The sequence below is a fragment of the Gasterosteus aculeatus genome, chromosome 7 (assembly GCF_964276395.1).
Source record: "Gasterosteus aculeatus chromosome 7, fGasAcu3.hap1.1, whole genome shotgun sequence".
In the NCBI taxonomy this organism is placed as follows: Eukaryota; Metazoa; Chordata; class Actinopteri; order Perciformes; family Gasterosteidae; genus Gasterosteus; species Gasterosteus aculeatus.
The window spans coordinates 20878078-20900503 of record NC_135694.1 but is presented as its reverse complement, the minus strand read 5'-3'; the positions used below and the strand labels follow the sequence as shown (position 1 = coordinate 20900503).

Here is a 22426-nt window from a genome sequence, read left to right as displayed (position 1 = left end):
GACTTTCAGTCTGCACTCCTCTCTCTCTACATAAATTCTTTGCCACAGTAACATACAGCTTTCATGTTGATACATTACACTCAAGGCCAAAATATTCTGACTGAACTCAAAAACAATGGGGAATATTCAGTGCACTCATTTTACCCACTTTGAGATTGATAAAAAAAGAAGAAAAAAAAGACATGCTGGCGTGCACACGCACGCACATACGTTCACACTAGTGCTGCAGATGAATGGGATGGTGGGAGAGTAATTGTGTCCCTGGTGGCTCTTCAGAAGACAGCACTGAGACTCAAATTAAAGCACTGACCTGGTTAGCTTGCTGTCAGCAGAACGGGGTTGCTGCCCCCCAGAAACGCAGCATGTGAAAGACCCAGGCGGCCATGACTGACCATTATGCCTTTTAATGGTCTAATCAAGTCCATAGGGAAAATTGGGCCATAATCTTTCTGTAAGTTTAACATATTCAGCCACAATCATTTTCAAATAGATAATATTGTATTGTGATAACAAATTAAGCAAACATTTCGGTTTTCTTTTGAACTGAAGGTTTCAGATCCACTGTTTTCATACAGGGCACCTCACAGCGAGAACGTCCACCCAGCGGCCTTTCTGCGTAGAGTCTGCATGTTCTCCCCGTGTCTGCGTGGGTCTCTCTGGGTACTGTGGCTTCCTCCTACAGGCCAAAGACGTGCTCTGGGGATCAGGTTAATTGGTGCCTCTAAATTGCCCGAAGGTGTGTGGATATGAGTGCGAATGGTTGTTCGTCTGTGTGTCAGCCCTGTGATTGACTGGTGACCAATCCAGGGCGTATCTCTGACATTCTCTGTTTGGACCATACTCAATGTTGGAAAATGCAGTCCATGGTTTGGCCCACCAGTCAGTCAACAAAAAGTGTTTTCTAACTTCAAAGTTTTTTGTTTTTTTTCAAATGTTGCTTTTTAGATTATATTTCCTCAACAACAACTAAATCAATTTAATTGGAATCTGCTAAATAGATTCAAGGCCTCCTGCTGACAGCCAGAGAAACAGATCATTATGACGACGGTGAAGGTATGTAACCTAAATGAATTATCCGCGAGTTGCCATCAAAGACAGCGAAGAATAGTCACTGAGTGATCTGATCGATCATTGTATGTCGGTAACCAACAGAGGTGACGTAATGCGTATGCTGATGGTCCATTCCTCCAGGAGGGGGGGTGTTGCTGTAGGATCTTGCCGTGCGAGCGTCTACTTCCCATTGTCAGGTGAGCCCCCGGCCCCCCTGCTCCGCGTCGCGTAGATGGTACAGTCCACTTGCCGGCTGGAGTTGTTGCTGAGGAGCTTCTCGTTCCACACCAAACCGTTAAACTGGCGTGCAGCCGTCGCGCGCGTCCTGTTGCAAAAACCGCACAGTTTTACAAAAATGTCTCCGTCCCATCCACGGAGTTACCTCGGACACCGGGGAAAGCTCGCGTTATTTTACCTTTTCTGCAGTCTCACAGGTGAGTCGGTTCGTTTTTCCTACGGCAGCTTCACTTGTTCTGCCGACGATACACAGAAGTTTTGTGAAAGAGCCGAATGTCTCCGCGCGCGCGCGCCCCCGCTAAGCTGCGTTTCTCTCGCTATTTCACGTGGCCACGGTTTTGTTAAGTTGCCACTTCGGCAGGTTGAGCAGGTGTCCGCTGAAAGACCGCGGGAAGTTGGTTGGTTCACTTCAGCGCTTCGCAGTGGTGGCGACCCGATGCGACCACTTAGGAACACGGGCAGTGACCTTAATTCATCTTTACAGTCATTGCAGATTTAGCAGAAACATTTGCGTGTCCTGCAAGCTGCTTCTGCAACATAATAATAGTCACCAGAGAAGTGTCCCTCCTTGCATGAGGGTAGAGCCGCCTTGTGCTTGCAGTGGAGCTCATTACGGTTTAATTAAGAGCTGAACAATCGACTAACTCAACCCTGAAACACGCCAACTTTGTGCACTGTGGTGCGTGTTGTCTGCCCACACACAGTTCCTCTTAGCATGTTTCTCTTGCTGTATCCTTCTGTAATAAAAGGATCCCTAAATGTTCACTAGAAGAATTTATCCCACGAAACGCAACAAAACCCTCAAACTGCATTGAAAGATCACCGTAAAGAAAGGAAACCCTCCCTGTGGCGATGCAGAGTGGCTACAACAGTGTGTTGAAGTTGCATTATATTGCAGAAAAGGTTTCTATGTTTCTGGTCACTCACTTGTAATTTTCAAACTCAACATTTACATAGCAAAATAATCACAGAGCATCCTTTTGTGTCCCTGATCATCATCCGTTGGCAAATAAAAAAAGAAGTGACTTTATTGTGCATGCGGAGATACTGTTCTGTGTTGTAGTCCTCTCTTGAAGTCAGCAGAGGACCACCGGAGCGCCTGCAAAGGAGGGAAGCGCTGGGCTACTGGACCAATAATGGATCCCTAACTATTGTTAAAGAGTTGAAGTGAGACACACACAGAGAGACCAACACTCACATAAACAATGTACTTCAATTCAAGTAGGAGGGACACGTGACAATTTGTCTCCCTCTCGTTCAGACAGATTGACAGTTTGACATTCTCTGGACCAGAGAAGTGTACGATGTCAGGTGATGATTAGTGGGATTTTGGGACATTAGAAGACTCCCGTACTGATGATGTAGACTTTTCATGTGCGAGAAATGATTTGTTCCGACACTGTTGCATTGCTCCCTTCTACGGTTGACTCTAAATGTGCATCGCGTTCCCGCTGTGCTCATGTGCTTTTGTGCAGCTTGATCAAGTCAGTTACAAAAAAAAAAAGCGTCCGCAAAAAGTGTCTTTTTAAGGTCTAATAAGCCCCACTTTCAAACCCTCACTAGACTCTTTCTTGTCCTGCTCTGCACACCTTGCTCTGCTACTTCCACCATGACAATTTTTTTTCTGATTTCCAGTTTCAACAAGACTTGCTGCCCTCTGGCAAGAAGCTCATATGAATACACTTGGTGCCACATAAGTGGTGCATGTGAAGGTAATATTGACTAAAGTGAGAAGGAGCACCAGGGTGTCCTCAGGGAGCAATGTGTCCTTGATGTCAGGATATATAGTGTGTGTGTGTGTGTGTGTGTGTGTGTGTGTGTGTGTGTGTGTGTGTGTGTGTGTGTGTGTGTGTGTATTTTCAAACCAAACTGAAAGTATCTATAGTAGCTGCTCTCTTTGAGGATCTGAGGATGCGAGAACATATACTTCATTTTTCTTTGTCTCTTTGAGAAAACGTTCATATTGCGATGTCAAGATGGGCTGCGTATAAGATCTGATAGACTTTGCCCTTATTCTCATCACCTTTTTTTTATTCCCAGTCTGAGAAAAGAGGGCAGGCTTATGTAACGTTGTCGTCATGTCACAATAAAAATTTAATACAGTCGCCATACCTCTTCCATTACATATTCAGTGCAGGAAAATGCTGCCCTCCTTCCTCGTACCCAGCTAGCCTCATCATGACAAACGCATGTCATAAAATCAGTAAACCGCTTGAGGCAAAGGTCCACAATATTTCATACAGTCTCTTCCATAAAGGTTTCGGTTTGTGTGTTTTGTTTAAGTCACAGGGCAAATACACGTATTATGCTTTCTTTCAAAAAGTTTGAGTCTTTTTAAAAAAAAAATTTATACTGTGTCCTGGTTTCTACTTGTGGTGTTCATAAGATTCATAAGACACTTTTGCCCCATTTCTTTTTTTGAGGAGAGGATGTAAACTACCTTGTCGTTCTGACGTTCTCCTAAGTCCCAGTTAATTTACACTTTAAGTTCATGGTGCAACGCTTTCTCACTTAATCACCTGAACGAATCATTTGCAAGGCGAACACAATGTTAATGAACTATGTCAAGCATTGGCTACTATTTCTTACACTACGAACAGTTTCACTCCTCCCTGAATCAAGTTGTGAACTTTGCGTAGCCCGACGTGTTGGATTAGGGAATATTATCCAGAAGAAAGAAAGCTCATTCCAGCAGCTGAGTGATCATTTGAAGTAGATCCGGATTGGTCCTTCGTCCTCGAGTTGAAGCCTGGATCTCGTTTTGGTTTGACAGAGACTTCAGGTGGCAGCCTGCTCTGCTCTGCATGCAACTCAACAGCTCTCAGTAGTATGTCACTAAAAAGGGTTTTGTAGTGCAGACAATGACTAATTTATGTGAATAACTACATTGCAGGATTTTAGGTTTCAAACTGACTTGCTAACAGAATCGGAATTTACAAATCTGTTTTTTAACCTCTATCCAGCTTTTAAACCCAGATTTCTACAGGTTAGTAAGCTTGGCTTGTCTTATTGAGTAAAGAATAGCTCAACTTTTCTCAAAGATCTCCCACTTCCGTGTTTTCAATTGCAATGATGGGAAACAATCCACTCAGGAGGTTTGCTTCATAAATCAGTCTGAGGTAACAAAATCAAGTGGGTGTCCTCCAAAGTTGGCAACTTTAAATACAGAATGAACTCAACTGGCCAGGTGGTTTGTACCATCCGAGAAGCCGCCATTAGAATTAAGGGAAAGGGATGGCTCATCAAAAAAGAAAGTGTCAGGTGATGGAATGAATCATCCATCAAACTCAAGTCGGGAGAAGAGCAAGACTGTGCCTTAGATCTTCTCTCAGTTCTGATAGAACTGATTAAATTGCCTAATCTTTGCTAACCCCTTGGGGGATCGCCATTGCCGTGGTGTTTCTTACCGAACGCAAACGCAATTCTAGATTTTTGTGTTGTGTGATCCAATTCTTGGGTGAATTGTGTGATCTACGGCATGATGAAAGCATGCCAATTGACACTAAAATGCACAAGTGTGTGCATTTTAGTGTCAATTGAAACCCATGCACATCCCTAAGTACTACATTATACTGGAATAGTACATAATCAGCTGAACGTCTCCCCACTAATTTGATCTGCTTTCGCTTTTTGAGAAAAACAATGACTCATTAGACGTACTCTGCAAGAAATATGCTATCAAGATTTGATATCCGCAATTTATCATTTGATAGCCCCATTAGGCTAAAAGTTTGAAAATGAATTATGTAAATCATTATATTCCATGACTGGATTAATAATTATTTACAATATGACATCATTTACAATATAGAGTTTTGAACTCGACAAACGCACCATAATTGCTTAAGCTTTCACTAATTGCAATTTTCCATTTTCCGTCTGTTTTTTCAATCCTTAACAACTAACCTTGTAATTAACCTCTATCCTGCTCACATGAAAGGTAAACGAGGGGAAAATACATGTATTCAAGTGAAACAAGTATACTGTTAAACTGTATTCTTATCCCTGACCAAAAGACAAGACACATTTGCGTCCCGGATACATCCTTATGAAGTATTAAAATTTGAGGACATTGCCTTTTTTACAGGGAGATTGGCCAGAGACGGAGCTGTTTTTGGCAAAACAATAGAATATTTGGAGTCAGTTGCCAAGCAGCACAGAAGGTTATGATTTATGACGATATCGTCCTGCTGGCAGCTTTTTGCAATTAGCTGTGGTTGAGGGCTCTGGCAGCGGCGTATTGTCTTTTCTAAATCAGAAAGGTAATTCCTCCTTTTTGTCTCTTCGCTGTAATTCTGATGATACATTTCCTCTCATTTGTTTTATACATGATTTTCCTCTTGCCTCTCCGCACTCAGAGCCCTATTTTCTCCCACCTCGAACGATGATGTCATCGTTGCGTTTTTGCAAATGTCTTTTCTTCCAGCCGCCGCTCTCGGTCTGTTCCCTTTATCTCCCTCTGACTCTCCCCGACACGACTTTGAGCTCTCCGCTTTTGAGACGCGCAACGTTTCTGAGAGTTGGAGGTGACTTGAGTTATATTTGGACAAAGGACATGCAGACAGCTTGCTTTGAATTCCCAAATTCAGGTCGGGAGGAGAAGAGCTATGGAGCCCAAACAAATCCATCGATGTATCCCTCCGTCAGCTGCGTGTAACGGGTTGAAAAGCCCGACGCCTGCTGTGCTGGTATCACGCTTTGATTCCCGTCTGATTCCCACAGATGTCGAATTGGACTGAACTTTTGCTTTAACGAGTCCAACTGACTCGTCTCGCTCACGGATGCTATCGTGGTACTCTCGATTCGTTACCCAGTATTATATTGATGATATTTTTAATTCTGAAAATGTAATGTGCACAATTGAGTAGAGTAAAGCAATATCCATCACAAAAATCAATTGTCTGCCTAAACAAGAAATGTTGTACATCATGCTCTTCTTTTGATTCATTTTTAAATTAATCAATTGATCGTTTAGGATAAAAATGTCAGAAAATAGTGTTTTAGATCATTTTTAGAATTTCAACAATTTTAATTTCATGACATTGTAAAACTAAGAAAAAACGCAGATCTTTTTAGTATTTCAGCATCTGATGAACTTAAGTTAAAGCTGCAGCAATTAAATTATTCATCGGTCAATTGGGGAAAAAATAGTCTGTAACAACATGGTTGATAACATTTTTTTTATCAAAAATGCCAAAAGTATCTTTTAAGTTTCGATTAAAGGTTTGTGATTATTTGATTCTTTTCTGAAGACGGCCAATAATGTTTATAATTAAAACCGTGCCAACAGTCCTTTGATGGAGGGGATCTAGATTAGTACAGATCATCAAATACTGTAGTAATTGGGGTGAAAAGGTCTTGCCTCAGCAGAAGTAAGAGTAATGCATTTTAAAGTTTTTACAAGTGTGTGTGTGTGTGTGTTTGTGTGTGTGTGTGTGTGTCTCTGGCAGGCGCGTGGGGCAGTCAGGTGCTGGTGCCTCAGAGGGTGAACGCTGTGCTGGGGAAGAACGTGACGTTGGAGTGCCGGGTGGAAGTGGCTTCCAACCTTACTCTCACTCAGAGCTCCTGGGAGCGCCGGCTGCCGTCGGGCTCCGTCACCGTGGCGGTTTACAACCCGCTCTACGGCATCTCCATCCCTCCGGAGTTCCTCCATCGCCTGTATTTCCGCTCGCCCTCCTCGCACGACGCCACCATCGTGTTGGGAAACGTGGGCTACGCTGACGTCGGGATCTACACCTGTAAGGTGGCCACGTTTCCTCTCGGAAACACTCAAGCCTCCACTACTGTCAATGTGCTCGGTGAGTTTTTACATGCGTGTGTTTTGTACGTAACGAGTCCTGTGGTGTCTAGTAGAGACAAAACAATTGGTCAATTAATCATTGGGTTGATTTTCATATTGAATGTTAAACTTCGTAGCAAATGTAAAAAGTCTGTTTTTGAATGCATTCAATGAAAAGTGATATTGATCAAACAAAAAAGATTATTTAAAAAAAACTACAATTAACTGTGTAAAATAATCTCAGAAAGAAAAAAAAAAGCCACATTTCTCTCTCTCCACCGGCCTTTGCATCGCAGTGGAGCCGAAGGTCTACGTGTCCGCAGGTTCGTCCGCTCTGATCGACGGCGGCAACGACACCGTGGTGGCCACCTGTATTGCGGAGCGAGCCAGGCCCCCCGCTGAGGTGTCCTGGGAATCCAACCTTTTTGGACAGTCGGAAGTGCAGCTGTTTGACGAGGCCAACGGCACGACCAGCACGCAAGTGAGCTACTTGTGGCAGCCCACACGTCACATCCAGGGCCACGCGCTCACCTGTGTCGTCCGCCACCCGGCCCTGCAGAGGGACTTCAGGATCCCCTACCAACTCAATGTGCAGTGTGGGTGCCTCCTTTCATTAGTGGCTATTTGCAGTGTCATGTTAACGTAGGTATATGTAGTAAATATGCTGAATGATAGTGAGTCGGGGCTGCTGTCAGGCTTTCACGAGGTATTGTTATGGCCTGAAGAGGCTCTATTAAAGGGCGCATTAGAGGATACGATATCAAATGGAGGGCGTTTATGAGGTCCAAGAAAAGACTCCCATCAATTGTAAAGGAAAGTATAGCAGCGGTTTCCTGGCTTCCTTTTTACTGCCCTTGAACAGTCAAACACTGTGTTAAGCAGAAAGTGAATACCGACTATTTCAAAAATAAAGGAGTTTGATTTCCAACAGCGTTTAATTGATGTTGCTTGGCCTTGTCAGTGTTGATGTTTGATTTATTTGAAGCACTTCAACAACAATTCACTTTGGAAACATTTGAATTAGCAGAGATTAAATCAAGGACAATTCACGCGAGCGGCTTACAGCGATTAATTGGGGCTAGGAAAGGATGTCGTCTGGGGTTTCCTTCATTTTGATTTTTTTGTCAGTCCGTCAGTCATGTCAGTTTTGTCAGTAGCCTCCATAGATGTTGGCGTGCTTTGTGGGGCAGTAACGTGTGATTTAGAGGACACAGGCTCATTTCTCGAAGGCCAAGATTGACCTCAGACTCCACATAACGGTCGTACTGCATGTTTGATGATGTAAAGTTATTAGTACAACAAGGAAACTTGACTTTAACATGAGCAGAAATGATCAGTGTGTGCTGTTTTCAGATTGTTTGTAGTGAAATGTTTGTTTTTTTGCCCCCTCTCTTTAGTTGCTCCTGATATCTCTGTTGTGGGCTATGATGGAGACTGGTATGTTGGTCGGGAACATGTTCAAATGACATGTAAAGCCAACGCAAACCCACCGGCTAATCACTTCAGATGGATCAGGTGTGTTTGAATCTGTTTGTATGACACCTTTTTCCTTATGTGTTCAAATTGACCAACAGGCCTAAACAATATCTTAGTTTGTATCATTATTCATATTAATAATGATAATGACTATCTACTTATACATTTATATATGAGCTATTTTTATTGAAAAGTTTTAGCTTGAAGTCCTTTACAAAAAATAAATCCAACATCAAATATGTGAGTGAAATAAGATAACAGACCATTAAGAAATAGAATGTAGAAGGAAAGCAGTAATTATAAACCAAATTGAAAGCAAACGTTGGACTCCACGTCGTTCCATGGTTACACAACAGGATAGTTGATGTAGTTGTGTCTTTGTGTGTCTAAATATTTGTGTCTCTTGTGCATCATAGATTGGACAGTGAAATGCAAGAAGGAGTGGAAATAATGAACAGCACTTTGCTCTTCCTGCGTCCCCTCCAGCGGAATGACTCTGGGGTTTACAGGTGTGAGGTTGCCAACGACATCAACCTCCGCAGTCGGGATGTGCGCATTCTCATACAAGGTGAGCGGAGTACACACGCAGCGCACCCCTTTGGCCTTCTCTTCCCATAGGAAGCGTGCACGTCAGAGGGCATCACTGCCTGTGACATTGTCCTTCAAGCTGAAATGTGACACTGTATCCCTCTCACCCGTTCTGTGCATACCGGCAGTCGGTCAATCAAGTTGCGTTGGCACTCATAATGTTTGACCTTTTCATTTAGTCTGAATCGCGTGCTGACTAGCCTGATTAATGTTGGGTCTCCAGATGCTCAAAGGGGGCGGTCCTGGGCTAACAGCTGCACATATTTAAGGCCTCTTTAGACCACAGAGCTCTGCCCCCGCTCTCTTTTTGGCTCAGCATCTTTGTGGGTGATGAGCATGCTCTTCTGGTTCCACAAAAATCTGTCTTGTCTGTGGAAGCTCTCTTAAATGAAGTTCTGATTATGTGATCTTCTACACATCTCTCTTGCCTCCGTTTTCTGTTTTTTATTTTTTATTTTATTTCCGCATGTGTCATGCAGTAAGAGGCAAAAGCCTGCAGCCCTACTGTGAGATGATGTCCCAGATTCATAAAACATTAACTAGATCTTTTCAACTCCTATTTATTATTTATCATCTATGTTGCATTTTCCTTTTGAGAGGACTTGTATGGTGCGCGCACACTCACGCATGTCGATGTTGTCACACGTGTCAGTTCACTGCCCACGCATTGATTTGTACAATTCACCTACTAAGGGAACCACAAACTTTGAGTTCATGTAATCTCTCAGAATAGTCCTCACATCTGGCTGGCCTGGCGCCGACTTTAAGGTGGTGGAGCAATCTTGCAGCACCATTATTACTTTTAGACCCAAATTCTTTCCATTACTTTAGCTCCTTATGATTATGGCTGGGGGGGCATTGCTCAAGTCCAGCACATTTTAGGTTTGGTGTTCTGTCGATTGCATATTCTAAATATTTATAATCAGGTGATTTAAGCATAAAATTTGCAGAATAATTTGTAAATGTTACTTTAAAATTCATATTGCATGTCTTGTCATTAAGTCACCTCAGTAAGTAACTCATTTTCTCACTACATGTATCTGTAATACTATGATTTTAACAGCTTTTGGAAATACTATTTAACCCAATGGTCATACATAAGCCAGCTATGTGTAGCCATCGGTCCAATAATGGAGTAAACAGCTTTTTTGGCAGCTGCTTTTCAAAAAAGTATTAATCACAACTATTTTACTGGATCTCATGACTCAATGGTACTTTGATCATCCAGTGGGACCTCCTTCCCCAACAAAGCAAGAAATACATTACTCTCCTCATACAAAGCTGCACCCATCAATTAAGTGGTGGTGAAAAACATCCCTGGCCAATGCTACTGCAGTGCACACCGACAACTGGTCATTTGCCCCAGAAGTGCCACGGGAAGTGCTGCGGTTCTTGAGATGTGAAAGGCAGTCCCACATGCATATATAGTTGGACAGAGCATGGTTCCTTCTGATTATACTGCTATTGTGCCAAATATGATTTATTAATATAAAATATATTTGAACTGCCAATACTTGCACAATGTCTTTTGACGTACTGCGCGGCTGTTAACATCCTGTCAACCCTAAATAAGTGTTCAATTTAAAAAAAATCTCCAAAATGTAAGAGATGAGAGAAAACGATGCATTCTTCCATTTGTGCTATTATGTTGCACAACATTTCCAATAGAGATTTTTTGAGGTAGTACTGGTGTGTCTGTCTAAAAATGGCCTGCCGCTTTGAAGTGGCACCTGCCAAAAGGAAATATGCCAGTGGAACCAGTTGCCAATTGCACTGAAGCATAGTGGCATACCATCAGCCGCTTTTCCCTCTGCGTTCCACTGCCAAAGTTTGCCTGTTTTAGTCACAGCTTGCAACGTTGGGTTGCCGTGGCTCAGGACGAGCTGGAGAGCTGTAATCGCTCCCAGAAGACGACATTGGCTGATTAAGAGTTAATGTGAGCTGAGTGCACTCATAAACTTAAGAGTGCTTTCCTTTTTAGTTTAGGAGCTGACCAGCTATTTAAAGACAGTGGGGTGATAATCGAAATGCTAAAACACTACGAAAACAAATTGCAAGTACTGTTAACATATACAAAAAGAAACTGTAAAAAGCACTATCAATGGAGGCAAATGTAAAATGAGTTGACAGAAGGTAACGTATGTATCGCTGCATTGTGCAAGTAGAGAATACCGCTGCCCAATGTGGCGTATATCGGATGGACTGTCAAGACTCACGCGCACACACGCAGATTCATTGCTATATAGTTGGATGGAAGTGCTGCTCCAAATACGAGAGTTCTATCAGCCCAATGTACCGCATACATGTTTATGTTTTCCATGGTTTAATAATTAAAGCATGCACCCACTATGCTCTGAGGAATTGTCGATGCAGACCTGAGGCTGCTGCCAGCATGTGCTCCTTAGTTTAGTATGTGTGGTGGTTTGGTTGATGCTAGTGATCCCTACTTAGTAAAATGCTGATGTAGTTGGCATTGACATTCTCTGCTTTTCTGTCTCTTCATCTCTCCCCTCCACTACTCCCCTCTCACCCTTCTTCCCTCCATTAGATCCTCCCACCATGCCTTCCACCATTACTGTTCCTGTCCTAACTGGCTCTGCCTCCTCCACCTTAGTCGATGATATGGGGCATGTCCTTCTCAGCTCCCCCACACTCGAAGCCCTACCTGAGAGTAATCTTGGTTCCATAGTGGGTGGGGCTGTGGGCGGGGCCTTGTTTCTGCTGCTGCTGCTGTGTCTGGTTGGCGTGTGTTACCTACGGAAACAGCAAACCTTCCACGGGAACTACTACACCAAACAGTGCCTGGGCCCCAGTGACCTCCAGAAAGCCCCCACGCAGCACGAGCTCCACCCCACTAAAGCTGGAAGCGGCTCCCACCATCGGGACCACGACCGGGAGGAGTGGGGCGACCGCCAGCTCAAACTTGAGCGTGACCGTCGTCACCATAGCAACCACAACGGAGAGGAGTATCCCTCGAATGGCTACACTAGGGCAATGAGGGAGAGCGGTCATCCCAGCAATCAGCAGAATCCCCACCCTGAACACACGCAGTATTCCAGCCCTAGGCAGGCCAGATGTGCCAGATACCCTCACTCACCTAAACCACAGAGAAACGGCGCCCCCTGCCTGTCGGATGACTGCTACGATAACGGGCCACAGGGCGATTATGTCTCTCACACAGACGGGTCGGTCATCTCGCGTAGGGAGTGGTACGTTTGACGGTCCTGCGGGAGCACGGACGCGACACAAAGCAGGAGGTCTCAGTTCTGTAGTTTCCTGGTCGACACTTGAGACGTAACGTTTGTGTTCTTGATGTGGACGGAGTGAACAGCCATCATCTGAATGCCTACAGAAGTCTGTGTGTAGAGACTAACTAGAGGTTATGTAAACGTGTGGCCTATGCCTTACTACACGGACTGCCAATGCATTTACTTGTATGTCTTTCAGTTGAGTGGAAGCCTTGAGGGCTTGCAGACCAAACTATGGTTTTCGTCGAAAGATAATTTTTTCTTTTTGTTTTTACATAAATTCTGCCTTCATTGGCCAAATGTCACTTAGTTTAGATGACCTCCGAATATGAATGGTTGGTATTCAAGAATGGGCAGAACTGATGACTGGAAGTAATCACATGAAATTCAAAGGATCACCGGGCCTTTTTTCTAAAACTCAGTCGGACACGGTAGGCGAATTAAAAAGAGATTCATCCCATTGAGAAATCCGAATGACTTCATAACTGATTACCTCTGCACACAGACATATAATCATAAGATGTTGCACTGCCTTTTGCAAAACTATATGGACCACCCTATCATTTTTCTCTTCTACCTATTATGTAACTCTCCATGGGAGACCTGTGAGCTGGAGGACATCACTAGGACCACCGATGTCCTAGTGAGTCCTTTCTAAAGCTGGCGGCGTAGAGTGGGAACCTTAAGAGCGTCTCTGCACCCTCGGGAGAGCCAGTGGGGATGTCTGCATGAACGGGGCAGTAACGACGGACTGGATCTCAGTCGAGCCGTGAGACGCAAATATCCTACAAAATTCTGCACTTTTAGATAAGCTTGAATAATATGACTTCTGTTTGTGTAATTTAATGATTTGGGGGAGAGTTTCTTGATTTAGCCTCTAACACATTCCCCTGTTATCTACTGGATGGTAACGGATGAGTTTGAGAGTTTGCACTCTGGCACCTACCCAGGCTTCTTGGAAATTCAAGAGTGCTGTCAGCAGGGGTCTTGTTGAAAGCAGGCTACAGTATGACGGGCACCATACGCTGGCCTCCCAGTCTCAAAGTATTTTGTTTCACAAAGAAGTCTTTGACGAGTGTCACCAGTGCACCGGACTAATTTAATGTGTTGGAAAAGAGGCATTAATAGGCTTATTGTTGCTCATCCATGTGTGCAACGGCACGGTCACCAGCCTGTGTTTTTATGAATTACGCATTTAATACTACTAGTATTATGAAAGTCAATTACACATTAAGACTAATCGGGTCGCTAGTGAGGAATGTGTGTTATCAAAGCCACAGCACAGTGCTTTCCCGCCAGATTGGACAAAAAATATGTTGAGTCGTAGTTATTCGTTGAGAAACTTTAAATGCACCCTATCTTTTTATTTTAAAAATGGTTTTCCAGCTGGATTTATTCATTTGTAACAAGCCGCATTTATTAATCAAGTCTCTGCCGCGCTGCTGGCATACAAGAACTGTGCGTGAAGCGAGGACAAAGTGTTTTAGGTCTGTGTCGTTGGGCTATGAAGGCCCAGCAGTCGGGGGTCAGACTTGCATGAAGCCATTATAGATTTAAATATACGTTTCAGGTTTTGAACTTGATCAATTAGACACAGTTTAGTTAATTTGGCTCATGCACCTATTTACATGCAACAATTTCTTTCAAACGTACTAGCTTGTGAATACAGACAACTTTATGGTCACTTATACAATTTAGCTGCCAGATGCCAAATATTTGTTTAACTTTTATGTATAAGTATAATGATGACATAAAACATAAGTATTACTGACTAGCTAACAACTGATCATGAGCTTATATAAATGACTAACGTATCACTGTTGTCTACAGGGCCTTGCAGCCTGAAATAGAAGTGAAAAGATGCTTTAGGCCACTTACTTATAATACAGTAAAAGGTGTCAAAATGGGGAAGTAGTAATTTTGTTATGAACCCTCACTAATTATGTGAATTTCTGTGCGGTGAGTAGGCTGCGATTCTCATGGTAACATTTCATAACGTGTCACTGCAGCTCATGCTGTGCAAACTCCTTCCAGAGGCTGTACACCACAACTCATTTGTGCTCACGGAAAGAAGCTTCTTATTCTAACAAGTAGCTAAGTTTTCGTTGACTCCAATTCATTTAACATATTTCCTCACTTACCACTAGTGGTGTCCAAAAGCACTGGCTATTATAAAGAACCCTGTCTTGGTACAATCTGGTGACGAGTTTACAGTGTGGATCACCCAAGTAACTCCAACAATGTTTCTGTGAAGTGTCTTTAATGCTTTTGTTTCACAAGCTCCTCAAACAAACTGTCTACCGTCATTGTATTGGTGTGGAGGTCAAATTCTGAGAATATCATTAACCGTCTGCATTATTAGAAATTGTTACTGACTGTTTTAATGGGGGTGGCCCTAATGATGTGTAGAGTTGGCAATGTGGGAACCACAAAACCTAATTTTAGACAGTTGAATTAAATGTAATGTTTTGGGGGCGGCTGTGCTGCTAGGGGGCAGATTATGTTTCATTTTCTCCTGCCTTCCTGGTCACTATTGCATAAATGCAGCAAATAACCGGAAGCTGAACATCGTAACGCCTTCTGGTGTTTGCTTCTATGCACTAAGAAGGAAATTCCACTATTCCATATACTATTTTTGCTTGGGATGTCAAGTTGTCAGTCCCCCACTGGATAAATTCATTTCTTCTACTACTCACACATGTATTTGTATAAAGATCAGACATCAATATCTTTATACCTTGTTAAATGTCCTTCACTTTGGGTTGAGAACTGCAACTAGTGCCTTAGATACGTAGAAGAAACATGTGGTCTCTTATCATCGTTTACTAATGGATTTAAGAACTGGTTTGGTTGCTCTGTGAGATTTATTTGTTGCCTGTTTTTTTTTTTTCTGCTTGTGTGTCAGGAGGACTCCGTAGTGCCGTATTCACTTTTCTGCCCCAGTCACCGTGACCATTAATGCCGTAGTATATTTGTGAACATGGAGGTATTACACCCAAAACGACAGAGCTGGAATGCATTTTTCATGTAAAATGAGTGGGAGCATCTTGAGTTTTCTATCAGGGCTTTTGGTTTTCTGTAGGGGGAAGAATTAACTTCAGTCTCACATGTAAAAAAAACCTTGTTGTCATGTTGTTGTTGTTTTTTGTATATACAGAAGAAAATCTCAATATTTGTCAGCGACAACAGTGCAGCATTATTTTGTCAATCTTTTTGAGATCTTTTTAGTTCAATAAAGCACCTTAGCACCTGTGCGTTTTTCTCTCTGGGGTTTTTTGAGCTGGCTATTACTCAGACTGCTCAGCCTCTTTGTGCTTCTCCAGATGACATCATCTCCAGCTCCCTAATGCTGCATACCTCCCCTCCCACCCCGCCGGCTGAATGTGCACATGTGGGGAATTACATGATGTAATTCCAAATCGTGTTTCCTCACTTCACCTCCTCTTCACCAGTCTTTAGTATCAAAGAACGGTGGCGTGAGGGAAGACCGGCGCCGCCTCCTCCCCCCCCCCCCCCCCCCCGCGCTCTGACCTGCTCACCGGTCCTGGTTTGCTTTGATTGGGGACAGAAAGGCCCCTCGCTCTCCCCTGCAGCTCGCCTCCTTTGTGAACTGTGTCTTTTTCAAACGCTGAGTGTTTACGTCTGGCCAAGTCCCCACTCACCAGCCCATTGACTGTCCCCATGGCAACAAGCTCATCCGTAGCTGCTGATGGAGGCTGTCTCCCTACAAGCCCTACCTTGCCACAGAAAGTGGGGGGTGGGGGGCTGAGAGTTAAACTGTGCCGCTGTGTAAGGCAGAGCAGGAAAGAGCGAATTAGCTACTGGGATTGAAAATTGCCCATTACGCCCCGCCGCACCACAAAGCGCTCCTCCGTGCTGTGAGGACTTACGCCATGTGACCTTGACACCGTCGGGCTTGAACTCCGGGTCCTCAAGAGCACGGCCTCCCTGAAAAGTCTTTTCATTTATTTATTTATTTATTTCTCTGCTGACCTGTGCCTTCTATGGATCTCCTCACGGTCACAGTGGTTGTTGTTCTTCTGACCTTGAAGCCGGGCGTGCTCAGTGGGAACGGTGGCTGCCAACAAAAGGGAAGCGGCTCAGCGTGGGAATGATGTCAGCCGGCGGTTTCGCGCCCGCGACACAACCGTTTCCGCGGGCGTTTTTCACAATACGCGGTGGAGTGATCGACCGTCTCAGGCGGCTGTGTCGCCCGTGCGAGAGGTTGTAAACTCCCCAACAGAGGTTGGTTCAAATCGTCACCATCAGCGAGCTAAACATATTGACATTGTCGGACAGAAAGAACCACAGACCACCTTGAGCTCTGAACTTCCTCCCCCCTCCACTATTACACCAGCATCTGCTCCCTGTGGGGTCTGTTGTCTGGGCGATAGCATGACCCCTGACACCGCTGCCTGCTGTTAAGGTTTTATCGGGAGAGGAGGGGGGGGCGCTATCCTAGTCACTCCCTCAGTCCTCTTCATGCCACTGAGGTCTTCTGTGTTTAATTCATAATGAGCAAGTGTGTGTGTGTGTGTGTGTGTGTGTGTGTGTGTGTGTGTGTGTGTGTGTGTGTGTGTGTGTTGAAGTAGAAGAGGCAGAAAGAAAGCACCCTGCACTGGAGCAGATCCCAGTGTGGGGACAGTTGATCGTCCACTAATCCAAGCTACTCCAGGAGGAATGAAACGTTCAATGGGGGGGAAAAAGCATTACAATTATTATTTTTATTTTTTTTAATGCATGCTGATAATTGTCTCAAATACACTCCTGTCTGGATGAGCTATCGACGGTTCTTTATGCGCTGTGGGCAGTTATTCCTCACTGGTCACATGAATGCAGCTTGATGAACTGCATTTATAAAGGCTTTTTATAACTCAAGAGGCTCTTGTCACAGTTCAGCGGCCATCAAAGGTAATCGAATGGTTATTAACTGTTAGAGGATGGCGTGCCAGGAGAAGGGAGCGGGGGAGGGGTAAAGGGAGGAGGAAGGGGCATTCGGGGGAAAGCTCAGAAGTCTCAGCTTGTTCAATCTGCATCACAATTGAACTATTATTTAGGATTCTCATCTCAGAGTTATCGTTTTTTTTTCTTCTCCCTCCTTAACACTGAAATTGACCATTACCTCGTCCCACACCTGTCACCTTTTGTCCTTCAGTGTCAGTTTTACACATTACTGCTGATTGGCCAAAATGCGCTGCTCTGAGTTTAATACATTTTAATCACATTTAATCCTAATCCTCTCAGTGGACAACATGGAGCGTATGCAAGCATATGGTGAAACAAAGCTAATTCCGCAGACGTTAAAACCGCAACTACAACTACGACATACTGAAAAAGACGGGAGGAACCGTGAGGAGACATGGCGGGATACAGGGCGCTGAACGTGTTGTGTAAATGATTAGTCTCAATGTGCAGCTTAGAGGCCCTTCATTGTCCCGTGTTCTTTTGCCGTCGACATCGCTTCCCCACCACACTTTCTTTCTAAGACATTTCCAGTTGGTTTAAGACTGAGCCTCCTCCATTCCTCTCCAGAGCTGCCGACGAGGAGGACAGTCCTTGAGGAGAAGAAACATGATGACTCTCAGCAGTTTGTGCTCCAGAGAACAAACTGTGCTCCAGTTAACAAATGTGTTACATGTTGCGAGTTTAGAATGTTCTATTGCAATTAGAAGGTCGCGCCTCAGACGCCGTGTAGGTACGCGTAGAAGCTTCCAGTGTCCTTGCCTGCGGACGGGGCCGTTTACACAGTGTCGTCCCGTCTCCCGCGGGTCAGAACTGATGCTGCCGTCCCTCTCGCTGCCTCTGTCGGTGGAGGTGTGTATCTTTAGAACACGTATGCAGCTTTAGACTCCCCCTGTACTGCCTCATGTTGATGATCACTGTGTTGGCGTTGCACTGAAAGCCCCTCTGTTCTATATCTCAGACCAGTCTCAAGCAGAGAGGTCCAACTCCGTCGTGGTGGCCGGAGCCGTGATGGGCGCCGTCCTCGCTCTCTTCCTCATCGCGGTCTTCCTCGTCGTAATCCTCACCGCTCGCAGGACGCCGCCGCCACCGGCCTTCACTGACAAAGTGTAAGTGTGACGTGTGATTCGTGCTGCAGAGCGTGATTGTTGGTTAATTGATGACATGATGCCATGTGAGGTTGAATGAAGCCCATCCGAGGGTTCAGGGAGTTAACTTTTGAACGTTTGAATAATTGACAGAGGTAGCTACTCTGAGTCCCCAAGACTGACTGACTGCTGTGTTTGTGTGTTTAATCGTTGTGTGTGTCTTTGTTCTGTATCACCATTATTGTAGCTGCTTCTATTGCGTCTATTTAGTATTTAAAACCAGAAAAATGTGCTTAATGTGTCTAATATTGCTACCCATGACACGCAAATCATGATTATTAAACTGTGGCAAATATCTGCAAGGTCGCAGGTTGATCCCCTCGTCCATCCCTGTTAGTTTGTCATTGAGGACACTCGCTGCAGGGAAACACGGCCACACTCATCAAGCACGTCTCAAGGAAACAAGCCAGCTGCCGGACAAATATTATTTCTGAGCCATTTAACGAAAGCTGCAAACTAAAAATGTAATCTAAATTTCAGAAGAGTCAATCATGTACAAAAACAGACATTGATACTGATACAATAAGTTATATCTTAAAATTAAAAGCTGTAACTTGAATATAGAAAGTTGTAATAAAACAGCCTTCACACAAGGATTGTTATTATTTGTCTTCTTTTCTATAAACATATTATACAAGTTCAGTGACAGCGTGTACCTCTGAATGATTATGTGACAGTAGGCCCCCTTCAGATATTGCTGACAGGCTGAAAAGAGCATGAACACGGGGGGGTGGGGGGGATCCTCTGTGTGGACCCTGTATCACCAAACTGCCACTACAGGACGATGTAGCGTGTCGGTCCGCGGTCAATGCCGCTACAAACTTAGCATCTTAAGTGTGACCGTGGGCCGGGAGTGCAGGTGGGTTGGCGGCGGCGGCGGGGGCAGCAGCGGTGGTGGGGAGGGACGCAGGCCCTCAACCCTCTCCCTTAATCACACGCGGACATGAGTGCAGGAGAGTGTGTCACCGAGCTGGAAATCTCTTACCACCTCTCATCCCAATTATCCAAGAGCAGCATCAAGTGATTAACAGTGTCAGAGAATCAATTCCTGTCATGACATCGTTTATAAATGGCCGCGATTAAGTTTCAGTTTCAGTTTTGTTGTGTGTGTGGGGATTTCAATAAGTGATAAAACTCCACACCTGTAATGAATCTGTAAAACCAGAGGCACATCTCTAAACGCATTATATGGGTTATTTGAATCAAAGGGTGTTTTTACAAAAGGCCCTTTTCTAAATGACTAATTCACTCAACTCCTTGTTTTATGCCGCTGGTTTAATCGATCACGTGTCTGACCCTTCTGGAGAAATAAAATCTCTACTCGTCATGTTTTATTCTTCTCTCCCTCTGAAGGATTGACCTTCCTCCGACACACAAGCCGCCTCCTCCCTACTCTGAGAGAGCGCCGGCCATTCCCCTGGGTGTCCACGCATCACAAGTGGCCTGGCTCTGTCAGGTAAACCCCCACCCCGTCTACATAACCGCTCCAACACCATGTCAGCAGACTGCAAATCATCGAATCATCACGCACTCGGCCCTTCAGCAGAAAGATTAACACTCAGCGATGACTACTGTGTCATAGCAAGAAGTACCAACCCGGGTACCGACTGATGCCATAACCTGTGTTTATTCAACAGGAGGCCTGATGGCTGCACTCATCCAATATTTAGGATGGTTTGAATCTTTAATCTGTGTGCTCAGCTAAATCTTTTCGTAAGCTTGTACTTTTTCTAGTCTCACCCAGAAGGAAAACTTTTCTACTTTTTTTTTTTTTTTTTCCTCACCCTCAAAGTGACTTTCTGATGCGCTTATGTGGAAAATCCCACGAGGACATCATGTGTTTTGTGCCGTTTAAATCCAGTCTCGTAGGGCCGACAGGCAGCAGCCGACCGCGGCGAGGCCGGGACCTCCGACAGCACGAAGCCCCGCCCAGCGGCCGTCCCGCCTGCAGTGGGTGTGTCATGAGAGTGGAACGGACCGTGTGTACATCAACCACCGCGAGCACTACGTTTGACGGACGCGCGGCCCACATTGCCCGCGGCGGCGCCGCCCTCTGCCCCGATTCTTCACCGGTGTCACTGAGCCGTGAATCCAGAGGAGGAAACAGCCGGCGGCCTGAGAGGACAACACCCCGCGCACATGTAGTAGTTTAACATACGGTTGACATTTGGATCCGAGCTTCCTCTTCGCTTTGTGTAAGCAAACTGCACTTCGCCACGAATGAGTATTCAGAAAGCCACGGGGGGTCGTAGGTATCCACTAGATCCCGACACTGTCCCTTTTTCATTCCGAGGGGGCACCAGTGTGTCAGGAGACCGTACTCTTAGGCACACCGCTGGACCAAACCACTACCGATCCGCAGTGTTCGGTCCACTGAGAACAAACGTACTAACTGCACCACAGAGCACAGAGGGAGGAAATAAGGTAGTTCTGTCCCAGTTCTGTTATTAGCTGTTGTGTTGTTACACAATCCTTATTGGCAGCAATAGTAGGTTTGTGAACGTGTAAATATAGCCCCTGTGTTTGTGTAATTCTGTAGAGTCGTAACCTCCTGCTAATCAGGGAATCACGGTATGTGAGTTGTTGCCGTTTATCCTGTGAATATGTACTTTGTACTCATGTAAGATCTGTTAGACTTAAGAACTAACTGAAGTGCCATTTTGACATTTATAGTCGGCTGTACCTTTTACATATCGTTAGTTTTCTCATCTTTGAATTGTGTATTAAAATACATTTGAATTTAAATGCATACTGTTTGTAGCAGTGACATGACGCTGTGACAACATGAGATTAATAATCATCTGTTCTAAATCTGAAAGTGAAGACACCGTGAGATGGAGGCGATGAGTCACTACATGCAGAGACAAAGGAGAAGTCCTTGAAGAATTGAGAGAGAGAGAGAGAGAGAGTTTGAATTGACGCGTGGAGGCTTTCTGAGGTAAATTCATCTGAAGGTCACATTGAACCCACTGGGATTTTCACAAAAGTGATAAGCTGTTTTTATTAACCGGAACCATTTGGTGACGATGATGCAGCGTTTATATGTGAGGGCGGCAACGTATCGATGTTTGAACATGAATAACATGCATTCATTCATTCATTTATTTCCATTAGTCAGTGAGAAGGTGTTTCTCCATCATCTCTGCAGGGGCGTCGCTGTCGCCTCAAGAGCAGCACCTAGTGGACAAACATGTCAGTGTAACGTCTGTTTGACCCTCGACTTCTCTCTGGCCACGACACCGTCGTCGTAAAAGAAGATTTTAGAGGTGGAGATACCAAGTCACAGTTGGATCCTTCACACTAATTAAGACTCGGCTCAGGGAGGTTTTCTAAAAATCTAAAAATCCAGACCGATATTTGATAGATGATTAATGTGATGCATAACTGTCAGCTAGCAGTTTAAAAATCACTCCGTGAATATCGTTTGTGTGTTGATCGCTCTGTCCTTGGTGGCAGATTACCTCTGTTATAATATTCACATCTTAAACCAACCACTGCAGTTTACTGTGAACGTTTTAGTCTCCTGTTTATTTAGCTTCATGAACTTGACTGGTTGATTTGCCTCTGTTGTTTAATGCAGAGTTTAGTTTTGAGGCCCAGGTAGTGCATGTAAGCTCATTGTCAGACTGTCACATCTTACTGGTACACTTGAACAGAACATCTTTAATGTAAAGGACACCTGTGCTTCTACTAAAAGCCAAAAACCCGCTGTGCAAAAGGACCCAAGTGAAGTGATTAATAATTACCAAGTGAAATGGTCTTTTTTAGTAAATAAGCTTTTATTTTGGGGCAACATAATAGGAAACAATATAGAAAGAAGGTTAATCCAAAAGAAGAGATAAAAGTGACGACAATGAGAGAAGAAAAGCCTTACTTTAAACATCTTTCTAATCATAATTACATTGTTTTTTTTGTACAATTTACTGTTGCATTAAGCA

At 44.3% G+C, this 22426-nt stretch overlaps 1 protein-coding gene across 2 annotated transcripts; it reads left to right on the top strand.

Moving 5' to 3' along the window:
- Window positions 1-1152: 1152 nt before the first annotated feature.
- nectin3b (nectin cell adhesion molecule 3b) lies at window positions 1153-21233 on the top strand. 2 transcript variants are annotated; one of them, XM_040183044.2, is made up of 8 exons: window positions 1153-1484; window positions 6738-7085; window positions 7363-7662; window positions 8464-8581; window positions 8959-9110; window positions 18302-18449; window positions 19842-19944; window positions 20350-21233. In XM_040183044.2, the coding sequence occupies exons 1-8, from the start codon at window positions 1283-1285 to the stop codon at window positions 20500-20502; spliced, it is 1524 nt and encodes a 507-aa protein (XP_040038978.2). In that variant the 5' UTR covers window positions 1153-1282; the 3' UTR covers window positions 20503-21233. The 2 variants fall into 2 exon arrangements, with proteins under 2 accessions (XP_040038978.2, XP_040038974.2); XM_040183040.2 differs by lacking the exons at window positions 18302-18449; window positions 19842-19944; window positions 20350-21233 and adding an exon at window positions 11679-15632.
- Window positions 21234-22426: the final 1193 nt, after the last annotated feature.